The 22,988-nt window shown below is 39.7% G+C and overlaps 1 protein-coding gene across 3 annotated transcripts in view; it reads left to right on the forward strand.

The window, feature by feature from the left end:
• Positions 1-22,724, forward strand: part of LOC100065350 (zinc finger protein 709) — a 41,855-nt gene extending 19,131 nt beyond the window's left edge. Inside the window, exons 2-4 of one of the 3 annotated variants that reach the window (XM_005611870.4) lie at positions 19,282-19,408; positions 19,608-19,668; positions 20,045-22,724. In XM_005611870.4, the coding sequence (XP_005611927.2) occupies positions 19,282-19,408; positions 19,608-19,668; positions 20,045-21,989 (2,133 nt within the window). In that variant the 3' untranslated portion in view covers positions 21,990-22,724. Of the gene's footprint in view, positions 1-19,170; positions 19,409-19,607; positions 19,669-20,044 lie in introns of all 3 variants that reach the window. The other 2 variants (XM_070274026.1, XM_070274027.1) reach the window with 2 other exon arrangements.
• Positions 22,725-22,988: the final 264 nt, after the last annotated feature.

Below are 22,988 nucleotides of genomic sequence, written 5' to 3' on the forward strand. Positions count from 1 at the left end.
CAAGACTGAAACATTTTTTAATTTCTCTGTAATAAGAAGCCAAAAGTAGATAAACCAGATTTAATAACAAACATCTAATATTCTTATTTAGAAAAAATGTATCTACTCAAAGAATTTTTGTCATTCAGTTTAACCTAGCAAAACTTCAGTGTTTCAAGTTACCAAAGAAATTTTGGAAGTTATTTTAAGTAGTCATGTCATAAATTATAATTATTGTTAAAAGTTTATCTATAAACTTTATCTCACATCTAGACCATTTGTAACAATTATATTTAGACTACTCACAAAAACTTTGTGACACTAAAGCAGTTATCCATCATCTTAAGTTGTTTTAATTACGTACATCATAACACATAATCGTTAAAAGTTTTCCCAAAAACTTTTACCCTTTTTACATTCATTTAGTTTACCTGTTTCTGATAATTATTCAGATTTCCTACAAAATTTCATGACATTAGACAAAATTAGCCATCAATTTATTATATTTGCTAACCTGTTTTGTGATAGAGATAACATAAGTTTATTGGACCAATAAACATAGAATAAAGGCTACATGTCTACATCATAGCCAATGCTGATAACTTTAGGACATGCCCATTTTAATCAAACCAACAATCTTAAGTAAATTTTAATTTACCAAAGATTAATTTATATCGTGTTAACTTGCAACACATTTGGGTTAGTTTCTATTACATTTAGAAGTAATTTGTATAAGTTGCTTACTTTAAGCCAATTAAATAGAGCTCTCTAGGTAGGTATCTGTAGGTAAAATAGCACACATGACACACATATAGACACTTATACACAGGGATCTCACAGCTGTCATTTTTAAATTACCACCATGAACCAGGTACAAGGCTTCTTAGTTATGAATCCAAATTTTGTTTTAAGCCTTTTAATATTAATGGAGAAGACATGGAAGATGGTAGGTTTTTGGTGTCCTCTTATGGCCTTTTTTCCTTTTTCTTCTTTTTGCTTTATCCTAGAAATTAGTGATGAGTTAGATATTCCCTGGAGGGTTTGCAAGCTCTTTGAGATAAGGGAAATGGGTGGAACCTGAACTGCCTCTAGAGCTGCATTTCTAGTCTTGCAAGGATTTTTTAAAGGATAATTACTCTTAATTTCTCAGAAATTGGCTTGTAACTCAAATGGCATTCTAGGTTGATCTGCCTGTCTAACTACATTGCAAAGGCACAGAGAAACCACTGAAGTTTTCTCCAAGATAGAGTTTCTGGGGCATATTTGCCTTATCAGTTTCTAACACCCCAAGATCTACAAGCATTTTGAGAGGAACGGGGCATGCTTTGGGATTGGAAAAGGACAAGTGAACTTTGAACCACCTTCTAGAGCCATAACCCTGGCCCTGCAGGGATTTGCAAGACAGAAATGATTGTTTCCAGCTCCCCAAAGAACTGGAAAGAGGTTGACCTTCCCTTTCAGCTACATTTTTAAATTTAGGAGTTTTTACAATTTAAAGATCCATGCTCTGACCTTTGATGAGTGAGATCTTAACTGCTCAACCTGTACCCACCAATATTGCAGCCTTTTTTGGCTTCCAAGATATCCTGTAGCAACAGCTTCCACCTTACATGCATACTTCATATGCGGGGCCTACAGCAAGGTTTACTCTAGGCCCACCCAGACAACAGACTGATAGAGATGCCTGCATCTTGCTCTATGGTTTTCCCTTTTTATGACATATGGCACAACAAAAGACAAGGGAAAATAGTGACTGTCTCTGGGAGGAGAAAGATCAATAAACTAATGAGTACTCAGTAGCTTGTACTACTTACTTGTAGCTGAAAGTCGCCCAATTTGGGAGAATGCAGCCAAAGGGGCTACAGGTCAGGATCAAATTGGCGTTTCCCGTTGTTTCAGAATTTAGACACAGCTGGTCAAAAGTATATTTATGCTGCAGCTAGAATCAGATCATGAAAATTTCAAGCATCCCTGAAATCAAGACCCTAACAATGAAGGCCCAGCCAAGGCTTTCTTCTAATGGCCAATGTGATTCCCCTGAGGCTGATGGCAGTTTGGTAGGACTCTTAGCCACAAACGAGTGAAACCCACATTTCTGCTCTACTATCTTTGACCACAAAATGTGGGGTGTAATCATATTTTTGTCTGACCATATTTTGGGACTCCCATCCCCAACCTGATGGTTATTAAGCCAAACCCTCAGGACACAAACAAGCTTGGTAAGATTTTGCTGTTCTCTGTAAATATTTACAGCCTCTGGAAACTTTCAGTCGAAAGGTGGAGCCCTGGACTCCTTAAAGATTAGAGATTTTTCCTTGTTCTTTGGTTTGGAGGCTCAGAAAGAGCCCCAAATGGCCAGTGTAATTTTAAATTATCCCAGGTTATCTTGCCAGCTGTTTACAGTTATCCCCATTTTAGGGGGCTTTTCCCAAAGTGGCCACAACAAACAAGGCAATTTCCAGAGGGAGTTTGTTATGATCACTGAGAAACTCAGTCCCCAAACAGGTAATTTTAACAAATAAAACAGTCAGACATATACAAACATGAACAGACACCAAAATCCAATACTCTGCAACTCTAAACTAGGATACTCTGGGGCTCTAACCCAGAGATCAGGACTCTAACCTGATCGTTTTGAGTGCCCTAGTGGCTTTAACCCCTTTATATTGTCTCTCACAATCCTGGCCTTGGAACTTTAACCCAGCAACCAAATCTCACCAGTGAGGCCTCTAACCCATTATCCTGATGAGATAGTAGACAATTTTAGGCACAAGTGTGTTTTAATGAGGCCACTCATCCAAAAGACATCTGATCCAGGAACCTACTCCAGATGTGAGCCCACTGACCCACCAGAAGTAGCTGTTTGTCTTCCCACCATAGGGAGCATTAGGAGGCAGCCAGGGTTGGCACAGGAGAACAGGAAAGGCAGATCCCCAAGACAAAGGGAGCCTTATCAGCTGCTAGAGACTTAGCCAACAGGTCACCCATCAACTGGCCACAAGCAGGATTTAAAGTCCCATCTAGGGTGCCAGATTTCTGTTGCCACACAAGGGGCGTGATCTGCTCGCCATGAGACAAAAGCCAATAGTCAAGAGGTGAGATGGTGGCAGAGAAAGGGCGTTTTCTTACAGCTTGCTAGCAAGGGGGGAGATGGCTAATGTCTGAAAGAACCATCTTAAGGGGGCACAGAATCTTGAAGCAGTTACATAGGCTAGTGGGTTCTAGTGGGGGGGGGGGGCGGCGGTTTAGGAATGTAGATCCTCTGGTGTTACAGACTGGGCGTTGCCACACCAGATCTTTCCGTTTCCATTGATGATGGCTGTCAGCATAGACTCTCTGTTCAGGGGTCATCACATTCCTAAGGAACTCAAAGAAGAAAGTTATTATCTTATGACAGCTGGGAGGTATATGCATAAGCAGGGGTCATAAAATCTCCAGAGCAGTTAGATCTCCTGGAGGGTGCATATATATCCAGCTGGGTTAGTCAGAGGTCATCTGAAGTTACAATATGGTTTCTTTTCTACAATATGGCTTCCATTATGTCAATCTTATCATGAGCCGGTATCACCATCAATTCCAATCCTAGGTACTTACTTTTGTGTGTGTGTGGTGAGAAAGCTTAATCCCTTGTCTTAGCAAATTTCAGGTATACAAATTGTAGATGTATATCAAATCTTCACATTGTAATCTTTAAATATAGACAATTTTATTAGTTATATCTCAATAAAGCTGGGTGTGGGGGAAGAGTTTCCAGGTGCATCCCACATTTACATAACAACTCGTTACTTTCCTTATATCAGTGAAAATAGGAATAAATTGCCTGAGATCCATATATTATAGCAACTAACATTTGAAAGGTCCTAGGGAAATGGGCAAAAACTAATCTAAAATAGATTTCCTTCCAGTGTAAAATTAAAGTCCTGAGACTTTGATGAGTGCATGTCACACCCTGTAGGACTGAGAAGAGTCCCTGAGTCCTGGCTAGGCCTTTGGCATTCAAACTTCCCACCAGGGCTGATTGTTCTCTGATTCTTTAAGTACCAAATGAGTGGGGTAAGGAGGGATGGGTGGAAGGCTCATCATTAGCAAGGATCACAGATTAAAATGGAGCTTGACTCTTTGTTACAGACAGTGAGGTCACATTCAAGTGCATTTCTAAACAAGGGTCATAGTTCCATGAGTGGCCTGGCAGCCTTATGACAAGCCAGTGACACCTAGAGGACGTAGACCCTCTTGTTTCAGTGTGGCCTGGGCGATTCTCATGATTTGTACTTGCTCCATTTGAAACTCAATCAGGAGTTTCCAGTGCACACCAGATGCCCATGAGTTCACAAAGACCTGAGTGAAAACAAAAGAGGCAGCCCCAGCCCAGAAAAAAGTTCTCTGTAAATGCAGACATGCCAGTTGAGTCAGGTTCCAGCCACCAGCCTAGGCTGGTTCCACTGGGCCCTGCAGTAACCCATCTACTGTCCCTCTGGCAGGGAGGTGCCTTCTGAACTGTGCAATCAGGAGAGCCACTGGAGCAGGTGGGTGGGGTGATGCACCATGTCTTTGTAGACACCCCTTATAGCTCCTGCCATTCTCCAGATCGACTGTTACCTGCCTTAACAGTCCTTGGTGACTGCCAAAACCTCTGTAATGCTGTGATTTGCACTGACCATGGGAGTCATTGGAAGGACTCATGGGGACTCGGGACTTAGAAATGGTGAGGGTGCTGCTCCAGGGTGAGGAGATGGGGAGGAGGGGCTGGTCGGATCCAGCCATGGTTGGACTTAGCCTCCCTTCAGTCAACTCCACAGTCTGTGGACTCGAGTCTGAAGGTGGCCCCCGGTCAGACCTCAGCCCCCTCTGGACTGCATCTTGGGGGCTGAGCCAGCATCCAGGACCTTGGGTGTCCTGTCTGTCACTGTGGATGGTGACATCAGCTCCAGAGGCTCTCTGGGCAGCTCTGTCCCCTCACCCTCATGTCTACCCAGATTGTGTGGTGACCACTGGGAGGCTCATCAGGGGCAATTGTAACTCAGTCTTCGGGGATCATGTATAGGAAGTGCTGTGGTCTGTGGGGTCTTCAGTGTCTCCTTTTCTCCCCAGAGGGCACCCATTTTCTCCTGAGTTTTCCAGATGTTTGGGGAGCAGGGTCTCAAATCCATTACTCTCTTCTTCCAGCCTGACTCTTCTTAGGGCTGACAATAAGTCTAAAGTTTTAGATCTCTCCCCACATTTCCAAAGCCAACTTCCCCTCCTGATTCACAGCATTGTTATCAAATCTTCATCATCCATGGTGTATTTCAAACAGTCCCATTATTTTAACTGTTTATCATTATTTCCCAGAGCCATGGATAGATCTTTTTTAAACATTATATTTGTTGTGGATATTTTACATGAGAGGAAAGCAGAGAATAACCACCTGGAATTACACTGCAGGAAATCCTTGTGCCTCTCCCCCAGGATCTTTCTGTGTACAGACATCCTATGGGAAGACCTTTGGGTGGAGATTCCTCTTGAGGAAATTTCCTGGATGATCTGTCCCATTAGCACTGCCCCTCCCTAGCTTTGTGACCCAGAAAAAATTTATTCCCTTATTTAAGTCTACATTTTTCATTAAGGGTAAATATACTTAATCAACAGGACTTGGAAGACAGTATAAAATACTTCCAAACAGGCAACAAAGAGGTGGATTTCAGAAAAATAATATTCCTATGTTACGTCCCATTTGTTAAGAATACTAGTTGCAGTCATTCTTCCTCTGAACATGTGTAGTAAGTTTCTGAGGTCTGTTCTTTACTTTTGGATGTTATTAAATGAAATTCCAGGGCTTAGACATGTAGACCACAAGTGTTGAAGTGTAATTTCTTGCCATGGAAATAATGTCACCACAGGACCAGGAATAGAATTTTCCCAAAATATGCATCTTTAGCATAAGGGGTATTTTGAGCTGATGGTTATTAAAAGACAGCAGACACAGGAAAAGCTCTGAAAACCTAGTAGAAGTTACCCTTTTGTAAGGGAAATTTACATTATAAGAGAAATGTCCCTTTGTAAGGGTGCCTCCCTCTCTGTTCAAGGAAGGTCAGGATGACTCTAGATCTCTAGAAACTCCTATCAATGGAGAAGGCAGTGACTTAAAGCTGCATTACAACTTTACCCTTGTTTACTCTGCTTTTCCTGGTAACCTCCCATCACTAACCCCATCTTAACAACAGGAGGTTAAACCTGTTTTTCAGGGAAGGTGAGCCAGTCAGGAGCCTGTGCAGAAGACAATGTTTTGATCTGCCAGTCAGACCTCATCCTGCCAGGGCTTCTGCATGGCAGCTGGCCCTCCCTGCTCCCTTAGAGCTTACCCACTACTTTGGGTGGGGGAGACAGAGTTGAGAGCCTGTCTTTCTGTCTTCTTGCCAATTGATTGCACAATAAACTGTTTCTTCTTTCAAAGACGGGTGTGCCATGGTGTCGGCTTCTGTGCACATCGGGTTGCAACCCTTGCTCAGTGACAGTAATAGTTACTGACTTTTTCCTAAAAGGAGTAGATGTTTGGGGTTTTCTAATGGAAATAGTAAAAGTGTTTTATAATTTTCTTCCCATTTTCCAGAGAAAGGATGGTTTAAGTGACTTTGCTGGATTATTCAAACACAGGGTTTGTGTCATTTGAAGTAACATTGATGTTCCAGAGCATCTCCAATGGGAAGCAGAGGCCTGCAGTCAAAGGCTCAAGCTAAGGGCCCCTTGGGCCTGCAGAGGGAAGGCCTTGAAGGCCCAGTTGTTCTTCCTGGGGAGCCTCCCCCTGCAGGTGTCCTACTGCTCACACCCCTATGGAAGGAGCCTTTATCCTGAGAGGAGCTGCAGAGCCCTGGAAAGATGGGGGTGCACATGCTCATGGGGTTGGGGAGTGATGCCCTGTCTGGGGTTGTAACTGTGGTTCCTTAGGCCTGGACATTTTAAACATTGTTTGAGTTTTGCACCCACACTGTAGTTGCAGTGAGATGAAAAAGTCTGTGAAGATCAGGTGTTCCATCCTGTGGACAAAGTGTTCATGAATTTGGAGTTCATGTGGGTCAGAAGCTTAAACTGAATCCAGCTGAGGTCCCCTCACTAGTGAGAATGGGAGCAGGGGTGAGGAAGTGCTTCCATGCTCACAGGAGAGGGGAGGGTATGTAGGGCCCCCAAGAATTCATTCCTGTGCCTGCTCAGGTGTCCCCTCTGTTCTTCACCAGGGACTGACCCACTCTAGGAGTGATATCTCAAACCAGGAGTGTTTAGACCATAAATTTGGGAATATGGTCAACTTTTTGAATGGGTTTTCCTTCTGAACTGTAGGCAAGCAGGCTGTTTCTATGAGCTGATTCAAGTATTTATGTTTTGTCCTTGGATTCCTTTATCAATTGAAGGTTGAAGCCCTTTGATTCTAGTTTCCATTTGCACTTGGGATTTTAAAATGTAACTTGACTGAGTGATATTATGTGAGGAAGGCAAGAAAATTCTGGAACCAGATTTTTTTTTGCCAATCTTCTTTTTTGTTTCGTCATTCTTCTCCCAAGAGCCCCCCCAGTACATAGTTGTATATTTTAGTTGTAGGTCCTGCTGGTTGTGAGAAATAGAATTTCTTGTTCCATTTAGACAAGAGAACCTCAAAATGTGAGATGGGTGTACTTAAATTCTCACATGCATTTTCCAATTTTAGGTCAGTTTTTGTGTGTCCATTTCCCTAGAGAGCCTTGATATTTAAAAGGCTAAACTATTCCTAGGCAAATGAGTTCCTGTCTTAAAGGACATGAGGAAAAAGCACATGAATTTCTATTTTCATTGATATGAGGAAACATGTAACAGCTTATGTAAATCTTTAGAACTCCAAGGTTATTGCAGGAATTAATTGCAAACCCCAAATGTATAATAATGTGCTACTCCTTCCTGAAAATATCCCCAGTGTGAAATATAGTGGAGGGACAAAGTATAGTGCCGTTTTTCCTTTTCATTAGAAAGGGATTTGTAATCTTTCTATTGTCTTCAATTTTATATCCATTAGTGTCTAAAGGATTAAATCTTGGCATGAGTTCCCATGTAGAAACATTAAAATTAAATTAATTTTAAAAGCAAAAGTTAATTAAAAACAATGACTAAGCATAGGAAAATATAGTGTATATAAATTTATCTCATTTTAAATAAAACTTGCACGAGAAGGTTAAACAATTCCTAAGAGAGGTGACATCAGCATCATGGCGGAGTGAGCTTGCCTGGGACTCTCTCCCCTCCAACATACAACAAAAAGGAGCAACCATATTCCAACAGAAAATACTGTAAAAGCACAGGAATCCATGGAGAGTCACGGCACCCACATGACAGAGGGTGGAGAGGCTGGAGCCCCCCTCAGAGGAGCTGGAATAGGGTAAGAGAGAACGTCACTCCCTCCCCTAAAGACTGGAATCACTGCCGTGGGAGGCTCCGAGAGGGAAGAAGCAGTGGAGGGGTTGCGTGTCCATGGGATCACCCACAACTCCCTAGGGCGCTTGAAGCCTAGAGGGAAGCCCTCTAATGGGGCAAAAGCTTTCGCATGGGGTGACCTCATCAAGTCAAGGCCCCAGGAGACGAGATGGCAAGAGCTGATCAGGAAACCAGGGACTGCACGCCAGAGAAAGCACCCCTCCTCTGACTAGCACTGTGCCACACCATCTTGGCTGAAGGCGGAGGGCTCAGAATACATGGCTCTCAATCCCCTTCCAGCACTGATAGGTTGTAACTGCAACCGAATAATATCACAATGGGAAAACCCCATTCTTCCAGCATCAGGCAATTCATCAAATCTCCAGAACAGAGAGAAAACAATAAATACCCAGAATTCAGTCCTGAGGACTCAGAAATAAATAAACTAAACAACAATGAGTTCAAAATAGCTACTGTCAAAAAACTCAATGAGGTAAAAGAGAATATAGAAAAACAATTCAACGAGTTCAGGAGCTACTTCATGAAAGAGATTGAAACTATAAAGAAGAATCAATCAGAAACACTAGTGAGGAAAGACACAATGGAAGAGATAAAACAAAGTATGGATTCCCTGAATGCTTGTGTGGACACCATAGAGGAGAAAATCAGCATAATCAAAGATAGACATGTTGAATTGCTCCAGACAGAGGAGGAGAGAGAACTGAGACTGAAAAGAAATGATGAAAGTCTCCAAGAAGTATCCAACTCAATGAGGAAATGCAACATAAGAATTATAGATAGTCAAGAAGGTGACAAGAAGGAGAATAGAGCAGAAAGCATGCTCAAAGAAATAACAGCAGAGAACTTCCCACATCTAGGGAATGAAGGGAAATGTGTGTGGAGGAAGTTTTCAGATCTCCTAGATTTGTCAATGTAAAAAGACCTACTGCAAGGCATATAGTAATAAAACTGGCAAAAATGGATGACAAAGAAAGAATACTCAGGGCAGCAAGGCAGAAGAAAATAACCTACAAAGGAACCCCTATCAGGCTTTCAGCAGATTTCTCTGCAGACACCTTACAAGCTAGGAGAGAACAGAATGACATATTCAAAACTTTAAAGGATAAAAATATTCAGCAAAGAATACTGTATCCATCAAAAATGTCCTTCCAATATGAGGGAGAAATTAAATCTTTCCCAGACAAACAAAAGCTAAGGAACTTCATAGCCATGAGACCCCCCCACCCCCCAGAAATCCCCCAAAAGGCCCTCATACCTGAAAAAGAAAAAAAGGGAGAAAGGGGTACAAAACACACAGTAAGGAGACACATGCATAGAATCAGAATAAGATAGCAAATATTCAACTATAGCATTAGGCTAAAGGGGAAGAAAACACCAAAAACAAAGACAATCTTGTCACTTTAACCGCAAACTCACAACACAAGTTGGAACAAGATATGAGAATAATAACTTAGGAGGAGAGGAAGAAAGGGACTAAATCAGTTTAGACTAAGGAAATAAGAGGCCATCAGAAAATGGACTATGTTATGCACAAGATTCTGAATACAGACTTCAGGGTAGCCACTAAACTAAAAAGTGGAGCAGAGACACAAAAAATAAATAAGGAAAAAACAAAGAAACACATCATAAAAAACTGCATAATTCAATGGGTAGACAAAAACACACAAGACAAGACACAAAGGAAATGCAGGAAAACCAGAAAATGAATGATATAATGACAGCATTAAGCCCTCATACATCAATAATCATGCTCAATGTAGACGGATTGAGCTCTCCAATAAAAAGACACAGAGTGGCAAAGTGGATAAAAGAACAAGATCCAACAATTTGTTTCCTCCAGGAAACACACCTCAGCTCCAATGACAAACACAGGCTCAGAGTGAAAGGGTGGAAGACCATACTCCAAGCTTATGGCAAACAAAAGACAGCAGGTGTCGCAATACTTATATCAGACAAAGTAGACTTCAAGATAGGGCAGGTAAAGAGAGAAAGAGGGGCAATATATAATGATCGAAGGGATGCTCCATCAAGAAGAAATAACACTTATAAATATCTATACACCCAACACAGGAGCAACAAAGTTCATAAAGCAACTATTAGCAAACTTAAAAGTAGATATTAAAAACAACACAATAATAATAGGGGACCTCAACACCCAACTCACATCATTGGACAGATCATCCAGACAGAAAATCAACAAGGAAACAGTGGAATTAAATGAAAAGCTAAACCAGTTGGACTTAATAGACATATATAGAACACTCCATCCAAAAACAGCAGAATACACATTCTTCTCAAGTGCGCACAGAACATTCTCAGGGATAGACCATATGTTGGGAAACAAGGCAAGCCTCTGTAAATTTTAAAAAATTGAAATAATAACAAGCATCTTCTCCGATCATAATGCTATAAAGCTAGAAGTTAGTTACAAGAAAAAAGCTGAGGAGGAGACAAAGATGTGGAGACTCAACAATATGCTATTGAACAAGCAGTGGATCATGGCAGAAATTAAAGAAGAAATAAAAAAATATCTGGAGACAAGTGAAAATGATAACATGCCATACCAACTCATATGGGTGCAGGAAAAGCCATATTAAGAGGGACATTCATCGCAATACAGGCACACCTTAACAAACAAGAAAAATCTCAAATAAGCAATTGCAAACTACACCTAACTTAATTAGAAAAAGAACAAGCAAAGCCCAAGTCAGCAGAAGGAGAGAAATAATAAAACTCAGAGCAGAAATAAATGCTATTGAAACAAAAAAGGCAGTAGAAAGGATCAATGAAACAAAGAGCTGGTTCTTTGAGAAGATAAATAAAATTGACAAACTGCTAGCCAGACTTACAAAGAAAAAAAGAGAAAGCTCAAATAAACAAAATCAGAAATGAAAGAGGAGAAATAACAACAGACTCCACAGAAATGCAATGGATTATAAGAGAATGCTGCCAAAAAGTATATGCCAACAAAATGGATAACCAAGAGGAAATGGATAAATTCTTAGACTCTTACAACCTCCCAAAGGTGAGTCAAGAAGAAACAGACAATCTGAACAGACCAATCACAAGGAAAGAGATTGAAAAAGCAATCAAAAACATCCCAAAGAATAAAACACCAGGACCAGACGGCTTTCCTGGGGAATTCTACCAAACTTTCAGAGAGGATTTAATACCTATCCTTTGCAAGCTATTCCAAAAAGTTAGGGAGGATGGAACACTTCCTAACACCTTCTGTGAGGCCAACACCACTCTGATACCAAAGCCTGACAAGGACAGCACAAAAAAGAACTACAGGCCAATATTGCTGATGAACATAGATGTAAAAATTCTCAACAAAATTTTGGCAACCTGAATTCAGCAATATACATCAAAAGGATCATACATCACAATCAAGTGGGATTCATACCAGGGACACAGGGATGGTTCAACATCTGCAAATCAATCAACGTGATACATCACATCAACAAATTGAGGAATAAAAACCACATGATCATCTCAATAGATGCAGAGAGAATGAGAAGATCCAACAGCCGTTTGTGATAAAAATCTGTTAACAAAATGAGGATAGAAGGAAATTACCTCAACATCATGAAGGCCATATATGACAAACCCACAGCCAACATCATACTCAATGGGCAAAAACTGAGTGCCATCCCCCTGAGAACAGGAACCAGACAAGGATGCCCTCTATCACCACTCTTATTCAACATAGTACTGGAGGTTTTGGCAAGAGCAATTAGGGAAGAGAAAGGAACAAAAGGAATCCAGATAGGGAGTGAAGAAGTGAAACTCTCGCTGTTTGCAAATGACATAATCTTACATTCGAATACCCAAAAAAATCCATTGGAAAACTAATAGAAATAATTAACAACTACAGTAGAGTTGTAGGATACAGAGTCAACCTACAAAAATCAATTGCTTTTCTATAGTCCAATAACAAACTTACAGAAAGAGAACTCAAAAATATAATTCCATTTGCAATCACAACTAAAAAAATAAAGTACCTAGGGGCCACCTAGTGGTGCAGCAGTTAAGTGCACACGTTCCACTTTGGCGACCTGGAGTTCGCCGGTTTGGATCCCGGGTGCAGACATGGCACTTCCTGGCAAGCCATGCTGTGGTAGGCGTCCCACAGGTAAAGTAGAGGAAGATGGGCACGGATGTTAGCTCAGAGCCAGTCTTCCTCAGCAAAAAGAGGAGGATTGGCAGCAGTTAGCTCAGGGCTACTCTTCCTCTAAAAAAAAATTTTTTTAAATAAATCAAAAGTACCTAGGAATAAATTTAACCAAGGAGGTGAAGGACTTATATAAAGAAAACTATAGGACATTACTGAGAGAAATTGATAATGACTTAAAGAGATTCCTTGCTCATGGATTAGAAGAATAAACATAGTTAAAATGTCCATACTACCCAAAGCAATCTACAGATTCAATGCAATCCCTATCAGAATCCCAATGACATTCTTCACGGAAATAGAACAAAGAATACCAAAATTCATATGGGGCAATCAAAGACCCCAAATTGCTAAAGCAATCCTGGAAAAAAAAGAATAAAGCTGGGTATCACAATCCCTGTGATACCCCTGTCACTTAAAAATGTACTACAAAGCCATAGTGACAAAAACAGCCTGGTACTGGTACAAAAGCATGCACACAGATCAATGGGACAGAACTGAGAGCCCAGAAATAAAACCGCACATCTACAGTCAGCTAATCTTTGACAAAGGTGCCAAGAACATACAATGGAGAAGAGATAGTGTCTTCTATTGATGCTGTTGGAAAACTGGACAGCCACATGCAAAAGAATGAAGGTAGACCACTATCTCACACCATACACAAAATAAACTGAAAATATTTCAAAGACTTGAAGATATGACCAGAAACTAAATAACTCCTGGAAGATAATATTGGCAGTACACTTTTTGACATCAAACTTAAAAGGATCTTTTCAAATACCATGTCTTCTTGGACAAGGGAAACAAAAGAAAAAATAAACAAGTGGGAATTCATCAGACTAAAGAGCTTCTGCAACGCAAAAGAAACTAGGATCAAAACAAAGAGACATCCCACCAATTGGGAGAAAATATTTGTAAACCATGTATCTGAGAAGAGGTTAATCTCCATAATATATAAGGAACTCACACAAATGAACAATAAAAAAACAAACAACCCAATCAAAAAGTGGGCAGAGGAGATGAACAGACATTTTTCCAAAGAAAATACACAAATGGCCAATAAACACATGAAAAGATGTTCAACATCACTAATCATCAGGGAAATGCAAATCCAAACTACACTGAGATACCACCTTACACCTGTTACAATGGCTATAATGGCTAAGACTAAAAATAACAAATATTGGAGAGGGTGTGGAGAGAAGAGACTCCTCACACACTGCTGGTGGGAATGCAAACTGATGCAGCCACTATGCAAAACAGTATGGAGATTCCTCAAAAAACTAAAAATAGAAATACCATATGACCCAGCTATGCCACTACTGGGTATCTACCCAAACAATTTGAAATCAACAATCCAAAGTAACATATGTACCCCTATGTTCATTGCAGCACTGTTCACCATAGCCAAGACATGGAAGCAACCCAAGTGCCCATCGACCAATGATTGGATAAAGAAGATGTGGTGTATATGTAGACAATGGAGTAATATTCAGCCAGAAAAAAGAGAAATTCATCCTATTTGCAATAACATGGAAGGACCTAGAGGGAATTATGCTAAGCAAAATAAGCCAGACCGAGAAAGACAAACATTAGATGATTTCACTCATATGTGGAATATAAACAAGTACTGGGACAAAGAAAACAGTTCAGTGATCACCAGGGTAAGGAAGGTGGGGGGTAGGCACAGGGGTGAAGGAGAGCACTTATGTGGTGACAGTCAAGAAATAATGTACAACTGAAATCTCACATTGATGTAAACTATTATGAACTCAATAACAAAAAAGAAAAATTCCTAAGAGAGGAAACTCACTTAAGGAGACTCCCTGCCTGCACGTCCTGCCCCGCTCCTCTGCCTGACTTCAGCCTCCCTCACGTAACCGGTGTTGATTACCAGTTGATCATCCTGTTAATGTTTCTTTATAAAAAGACAAGCAAGTACAAATGATTCTTTTTCTCACCCTTGTTTGTTCTTGTAATGAGTGGCCAGGGTCCACATATTTGATGTTTGACTTCTGAACACTTAAGCATCATCCCTCCCTTTAACCCTAGATACTCTTCTTCTTCTTCGTTTTTTTTTTTTTTTAAGATTGGTACCTGAGCTAACCTCTGTCACCAATCTTTTTTTTGCCTTCTTCTCCCCAAAGCCCCCCAGTACATAGTTGTATATTCTAGTTGTAGGTCCTTCTGGTTGTGCTATGTGGGATGATACCTCAGCATGGCCTGATGAGTGGTGCCCTGTCCATGCCCAGGATCTGAACTGGCAAAACTGTGGGCCGCCAAAGTGGAGCATGTGAACCTAACCACTCGGCCATGAGGCCGGCCCCCTCCCCTTTCCCTTGGGCCTTCTTACCTGGACAGGCTGATGAGAAAGCCTGGAGGCTCCTGCACTGTGGGCTGCTGCTTGCTGGGCAGCTCCTCCTGGGTGCTGTCCTGCCCTGTGTTGCATTGCTGACCCCACTAAGCCTGGATTCTATATAGAGAGGACTGAGTTGACAGATCTGATAATTCCTTGTCCTTTGGAAGCAGGAGTATGAGAATGGGGTCACCCTTAGTGCCGTCCTGGGTCCTATGTCTTGGGCGGAATCTATCTGTGTATGTAGAATGAAGATGAGACTGAGGCTGGGATCACCTGACGTTTAGGGGAGGCCTGGGGTTACAAGGATGACTATACTCTGAAGTGAGCCCATTAGATGGACGCTCCTTAAAAAGCAATTATTTCAGAGAGAAAGATAAGAGACAGGAAAATTTAGCCAGTAGGTGTTGAGATTACAGAAAGCTCACCAGGATCCCTAAGTAACTCTGCTGCTGCTGCCACCCCTGCGTCTATTGCTTCAAAGATCCTGACCCTCTGGGTTATAGTGTGCAACACCCACAGTCTGAGTTTGTCACAGCAAAGGGATTAGTTCAAACCCAATGTTAGCTTGTGTCCCTTAAACTTTATAAAGCAACCAGTTGTCATGGAGGAGGCCTCTGACCCAGATGGCAGTGGTGTGAGGCTCTCTGGAGGAGGGCCTTAAGTTGTCCAGAGGCTTCTGGTGCAAGAAATTGTCCTAGGCCCCACACTATATGCCATTAGAGCTGCTATTGTCACCAGGTACTGAGATCTCTTGAAAATAGAGGCTTTCACAAGCACTGAGCATGTGACCCTCTACCAAGATGCCTATTATACCTTAGGTCCTGGAAACAGCATCCTGCCAGCTCAGCCCAGCAACTGACACCTACTTGTGATATGATGGAGGCTAACCTTGGCCCTGTAGCTTATGCCACTTACAGGATGGGAATGACCTTTCTTTCTTCAGTTCATTGAAAGATGCTATGATGATGAAGGAGGTCACCCCTCTCCCAAACACCTTGGTTCCCTGGGTAGTTCCTTGGGATTAACTGAGTGCACAGCACTGGAGAGTGCATAGTTTTTAAGGACAACACACATTTGTACATGATGAAGCTCAGTTGAGAGTTGCTGCTCTTCATCCCTTTATTGGGATGTCCCTGATGAAGAACAAAATCCCAGGGTCAGCAGAGCTAACCAAACTTCAGGCAGTCATCTTACTACTGGCCAAAAATTGGCCTCATCTGGATATGTTCAGAAACCTTGGCTGATTGTCTAAGAGATGCCCCTTTGTAGTAAAAGAACTCCGGGAATCTCTTTACTCAGAGATATTCAAAATAGAAATCAAGGTAACACTTGTCTGTACATTACTAGTTCTACAATACAAGGACTCACCAGGACACTTGTTATCCCCCTTGGAGTTCCAACACTACTGATAGTGACCATGACACTTCTCAGAGGATACAGCGCTGTGCTCTCCAAGAAGACAGTTGATGGAAGTTTCCCCTCCCTTATGGGTCTCAGGCTCATAGAGCACCATACTGGCTTATTGAAATAGGTTGAGTGAGAGATTCCTGTTTCAGTCAACAGGGGTGAATTGTAATGAGTCTGTCTTCATCTTTTTCTTTGAAAGACTTCATTTTTTTTCAGAGTAGTTTTAGGTTTACAGAAAAGTTCATCAGAATTTACAGAGTTCCCACATACCTTCTCTCTGCATCCACACAGTTTGCACTTTCACATTTTGTATTAGTGTTGTACATTTTTTTATGGTTTCCAACCCTTATTGATTCATTACAGTGCACAGTGCCCATTAGCATTGACTCTGTGTGTTACACACCGTATGGGTTTTGGCAAATGTGTAATGACGTGTCCCCATCATTTCTGTGTCATAGAGTGTAGTTTCACTTCCCTAAAACTCCCCTGTGCTCCACCTGTTAACTCATCCCTCCCTCCAACCCCCAAATCCTTCACGACCAAGATCTTTCTAGTGGCTCAGGCTTTTGTCTTTTCCAGAATGTCATATACTTGGAATTATACACTACATAGTCTTGTCACATTGGCTTCTTTACTTAACAATATACTTTTAAAGTTCCTCCGTGTGTTTTCATGGCTTGGCACCTCATTTCTTTTTATCACTGAACAAAATTTCATTGTATGGATACTCCAGTGTTTCTCTATTCAATACTTGAAGGACATCTTGTTTAAAACTGTCTTGTCAATTATGAATAAAGTGCCTATAAATATTCACGTGTAGGTTTTGTGTGAATGTAAGGTTTCATCTAACTTGGAAAAATACCAAGGAACCTTATTGCTGGATCTTAGTCTATGTAGGCACTGCTTTTGCTCATCCAAGAACCTTTGGTATGGTTATGTTTTCATTTCATTAAGTTCAAAATTATTTTTCATTTCTCTGGAGACTTCTTTGATTCTACATATATTCACAAATGTATTGCTGAATCTCCATATATTTGGGGGTTCTCCAACTGTCTTACTGTTATTGACCTCTATATGAATGCCTAGGTGGTGTTAAACCATATTTTGAATAATTTCTGTCCTTTCAAATTTGCTAAGGTGTGCTTTTTTTTCCCCAGAAGGTGGTTTGTCCTGTTGAATGTTCCATGTGAGCTTGAGAAGAATGTATATTCTGCTGCTGTTGTATGAAGTAGTCAATATTTGAGTACAGTAAAAGCCAGTTGTTTCATGTTGTTATTCAGTTCACCTCTGTCCTACCTCATTTTCTGGCTGCTGGACTTCATAATTTATGATAAGAGCGTTTTGAATTCTCCAACTATTGAACTGAATTCATTGATTTCTACTTGGATTCTCTCAGTTCTTGCCTCATGTATTTTGCCCCTCTGTTGTTACATGTATACACGTGAAGGATTGCTGTGCCTTCTTGGAGAATAGACCCCTTTATCAGTATATAATGCCCCTCTCTTATCTCTGAATTTTCCTTCGTTTGAAATCTGCATTGTCTATAATTCACATCCCTATGCCAGCTTTTTTTTTGGATCTATGTTTGCATTGAATATTTTTCTCTGTCCCTTACGCTTCATCAGTCTGTGTTTTTATATTGAAATTGGGCTTCTTGTAGACAGTATATAACTCAGTTTTTTAGAAATCTGATATTATTATCTTTCAATAGTACTGAGACCTTTGATGACTAGATAGGTTATTGATACAGCTGAATTAATATTTAGCACCTCTTGCTGTTTTTTATATCTTGCTCTTGTTGTTTGGTTCTTTTTGTCTTCCACCTGTTTTCCACATCCTCTGGGTGAAATTGAGCATTTTATTTGATTCTTTCCCCCCCTCTCTTAGCAAGTCAACTACACATTTTTTTTAAAACTCTCTTTTAGTGGTTTCCCTTGAGTTTTTAATACGTTTATAACTAACAGACTTTTGCAGCCAAATAACACTATACCATGTCACTGTGTGCAAGTACTTCATAACACTATTCCTAATTTCCCCTCTGTGCCTTGTCACATTGCTGTCACATACATTGTCACATTTATTTCACTTGTCCATAAGTTTTTTCATTACCAAATAAATACATTATTGGTAATATTTACAGATATATATAAAAGGTATTTTACGTTCATTTTTTCCCATTCTACTCCTCTACCTTTATCATTTACAATCTGATAGTTTTTTGAACATTTTATTCAAAGTATGTGTACTCATGACAAATTTCCTCAATTTTTCTCAAAAAGTCCTTAGTTTTCCTTTTGAAGGATAGTTTTCCCTCGACTGGAATTCTAGGAGAGTGGTTTTCTATTTTCAACACTTTAATTATTTCACTCTACTCTGTTCTTGTTGCATGGTTTTTGGAAAGAAATCCAATTTGGTACCCAAAGTGTGTTTCTTCTCTGGCATTTTTCAATATATTCTTTGTCATTGGTTTCTCTCTAGTTTGAGTGTGATATCCTTGAGTGTGCACTTTTGTAGTTTATCATGTTTAGTGTGCTCTGAACTTCCAGGATGTGCACTTTGCTGTCTATCACTAATTTTAGGATATTTTGGTGATTATTATTTCACTTGTTTCTTCTTTTACTTTCTCTTCTTTTCCTTCAGGTATTCCCATTATGTATATTTTAAACCTTCTATTAAAGGGGATTGTCCTAGGCTTCATTGATATTGTGTTCTGTATTTTTTGTGGGTTTTTTTTTTTTTGACTCAATGATAATATTTGTTTCGTTGCATGGCATTTCTCTCATTTGCCAACATGGTCTTGACCCTGTCATTACAGAGTAATACAATAAAATGTGATCACAGTAAAAACGTGGAAATTCCTACAAAATAGATCCCCACTGCTGTCAGTCTTATGCACCCTACTCTACATATATGTGTGATGTTTTAGGACTCAGTAGCCATTGAGGATGTGACTGTGAACTTCACCGTGGAGGAGTGGGCCTTACTGGATCCTTCACAGAAGAAACTTTACAGAGATGTGATGTTGGAAACCTTTAGGAACCTGGCCTCAATAGGTAAGAATGAGGACATTGCTTCACTGCATCAATTAGAGAGCAAGTGTTTCTTGCCTTCAACATTGTTCCAAGATGAATGGAAAGGAGAGATGTTGCTAAATAAACTAGAAATGGTCATAGTTCATCATAGACTTAGAATCTAAAAATTTTTCTGTAATTTCTAATACTTTGGAATCAACTTTCTGGGTCTGCATTTCAGGAAAAACATGGGAAGATTATGATACTGAAGATCAGTGCAAAAACCAGGGGAGAAAACTAAGGTGAGTCATACTCAGAATAGTAAGTAGTATCTCATGTGAGAATCCTGGTATGTTATTTGAAAATGAATGAAACAAATAAAAAACCCTTGGTTCAAATTTAGCTAGTCTTAGAAAATTTTCACCAAATATACTTTCTGAAATGTGATGTGGAGTTCAGCTTTTACAAAATGGTTCAGTTGGGAACAGTTTTGGTAATCCCTATATATGACTATCACTGTTTGGATAATATCAGGGCTGAAGTCCTCTTGCAGAGAATTCAGTTTCCAAGAATTCAGACAAAGCAGAAAACCTAAGCTTTTCCTATAAATTATAATAATTATAACAAATATAAGATCATTAATAAAGAAATCATTATTAATCTGCTCATTTTTTACAGAAGTCATATGGAATTGAGACTCTGTGCAAGTGAAGAGGGTAGTCAATGTGGAGAAAATTTCAGCCTCATTCCAAATCTCAAGCTGAACAAGAAAACTACAGGAGCAAAACCATGTGAGTGCAGTGCATGTGGAAAAGTCTTCATGCATCATTCATCCCTTAATAGGCACATAAGGTGTCACAATGAACACAAACCATATGACTATCAAAAATATGGAGAAAAGCCATATAAATGTAAGGAATGTGGGAAAGCCTTCACTTTTCCCAGTGTTCTTCGAATACATGAAAGAACTCATACTGGAGAGAAACCCTATGAATGTAAAAAATGCAGTAAAGCATTCACTTCTTCCAGGTCTCTTCGAATACATGAAAGAACTCACACTGGAGAGAAACCCTATGAATGTAAAAAATGCAGTAAAGCATTCACCTTTTCCAGTTCTCTTCGAGTACATGAAAGAATTCATACTGGAGAGAAACCCTATGAATGTAAGGAATGTGGGAAAGCCTTTACAGCTCCCTCAAGCCTTCGATCACACATGATTTTTCACACTGGTGATGGACCTTATAAATGTAAGGAATGTGAGAAAGTATTCATTTCTCCCAGTGCATTTCAAATTCATGAAAGAAGTCACACTGGAGAGAAACCCTATGAATGTAAAAATTGTGGCAAATCATTCAGTCATCCGAGTACTCTTCGAATGCATGAAAGACGTCACACTGGAAAGAGACCCTATAAATGTAAGGAATGTGGGAAAGCCTTTATTGCTCTCACAAACCTTCGAGTACACATGATCACTCACACTGGAGTTGGACCTTACAAATGTAAGGAATGTGGGAAAGTTTTCATTCATCCCAGTTCATTTCAAATACATGAAAGGAGTCACACTGGTGAGAAACCCTATGAATGTAAAGAATGTGGGAAAGCCTTTAGTCTGTACACTAACTTAAAAAAACACAAAAGAACTCACACAGGAGGGACACCCTTTGTATGTAAGGAATGTGGTAATGCTTTTATTTCACTTCGTGTTTTACAAATACATGAAAGAAATCACACTAGAGAGAAATTCTATGAATGTAAAAAATGCAATAAAGCACTCACTTCTTCTAGTTCTCTTCGAAGACATGAAAGAAATCACACTAGAGAGAAACCCTATGAATGTAAAAAATGCAGTAAAGCATTCTGTTATCCCAGTTCTCTCCAGGTACATGAAAGAATTCATACAGGAGAGAAACCCTATGAATGTAAGGAATGTGGGAAAGCCTTTATAACCCCCTCAAGCCTTCGATCACACATGATCTTTCACACTGGAGATGGACCTTATAAATGTAAAGAATGTCAGAAAGCATTTATTTCTCCCAGTGCATTTCGAGTACATGAAAGAAGTCACACTGGAGAGAAACCCTATGAATGTAAAGAATGCAATAAAGCATTCAGTTGTACCAGTTCTCTTCGAGTACATAAAAGAATTCATACAGGAGAGAAACCCTATAAATGTAAAGAATGCAGTAAAGCCTTTACTTCTTCCAGTTCTCTTCGAGTACATGAAAGAATTCACACAGGAGAGAAACCCTATGAATGTAAAGAATGTGGGAAAGCCTTTATAGATCCGTCAAGCCTGCGATCACACAAGATGATTCACAGAGAAGATAGACCTTATAAATGTAAGGAATGTGAGAAAGCATTCATTTATCCCAGATTACTTCAAAGACATGAAAGAAGTCACACTGGGGAGAAACCCTATAAATGTAAAGAATGTGGGAAAGCCTTCAGCTCTCATCAAAGTTTCCAAATACATAAAGGAAATCATAGTGGAGAGAAAAAATATGAATGTGAAAAATGTAGTAAAGCATTTAGTTTTCCCAGTTCTCTTCGAAGACATGAAAGAACTCATAATGCAGAGAAACCCTATGCATGTCAGGAAAGTGGGAAAACTTACTTCTCATGAAAACTTTTACGGATAATCAAGAAGACACACTAGCGGGAAAACCACATAAATGTGTTGAATGTGAGCGAGACTTTCGTCATCTGAGTTCTTTCTGAAGGCATGAAAGGAATCACTTGATAAAAACCTCTTGAATGCAAACAATGTCAGAAAGACTTCAAATGGCCTACATCATTAAATGTGAAACTCCTACCAAAAAGAAACATAAGTGTAAGTCATATGAGAAAGCTTGATGGAATTTTACTTGTGTATGATGTTCTAGAAAACATTCAACATGAAAGAGTAGTTTTAAAAGTTGTAAATATATTGTGTTTACCAAGCCTCTCTCTTAAAGTGCAACATTGGATTGTGGATTTCCATTAATCACTTTCAGAAATGAATACTGAGGTGAGATAATTCTTCATGTCATCATGCATCAATAGTACATAAGATTGTACTATAAGTACATAAGTACATGTACTTAGTGTTTTTTACTTAAATCAATTAATTATATTTTCTCTTTAATTTTTTATAATGTTTTAATTGTTCTGTGTTAAGGGGCCATTGAAAAATGACAGTTTGTGATGGTTGGGATGTTACTACAGGCCTTGTACTGCAGTTCCTGGATATGCCTAATATGATGTATATATTGTTCTTTTCTTAGAGAAAACTCCTTTTTCAGGTGGTGGGTATAGGAGCCTATTTTTATTTTCCATATTATTAAACAATTGGAATAAATTTTTATGTGTGGCAAGTTTATCAAAGAGTATAGTTTCATGTGAATTCTTGTTTTCATATTTGGACGTTTGCTCTTTGTCCTTCCTTCTGACTGGTATTTGATGAATAGACTTTGAATTACATAGAAACCTATGATAGGACAATAAAATCTAGAGCTGGACATATCAGCCCTGTATTATCTTATGTGAGTGAGGGTAATAATAAGAATTAGAACTTTAAGAATCCACCACCTTTTTGGGTGTATTTTCCACTGATGTTTTCACATTTCACATCAAAGATACATTA

This window comes from Equus caballus, chromosome 7, assembly GCF_041296265.1.
Source record: "Equus caballus isolate H_3958 breed thoroughbred chromosome 7, TB-T2T, whole genome shotgun sequence".
Taxonomy (NCBI): domain Eukaryota; kingdom Metazoa; phylum Chordata; class Mammalia; order Perissodactyla; family Equidae; genus Equus; species Equus caballus.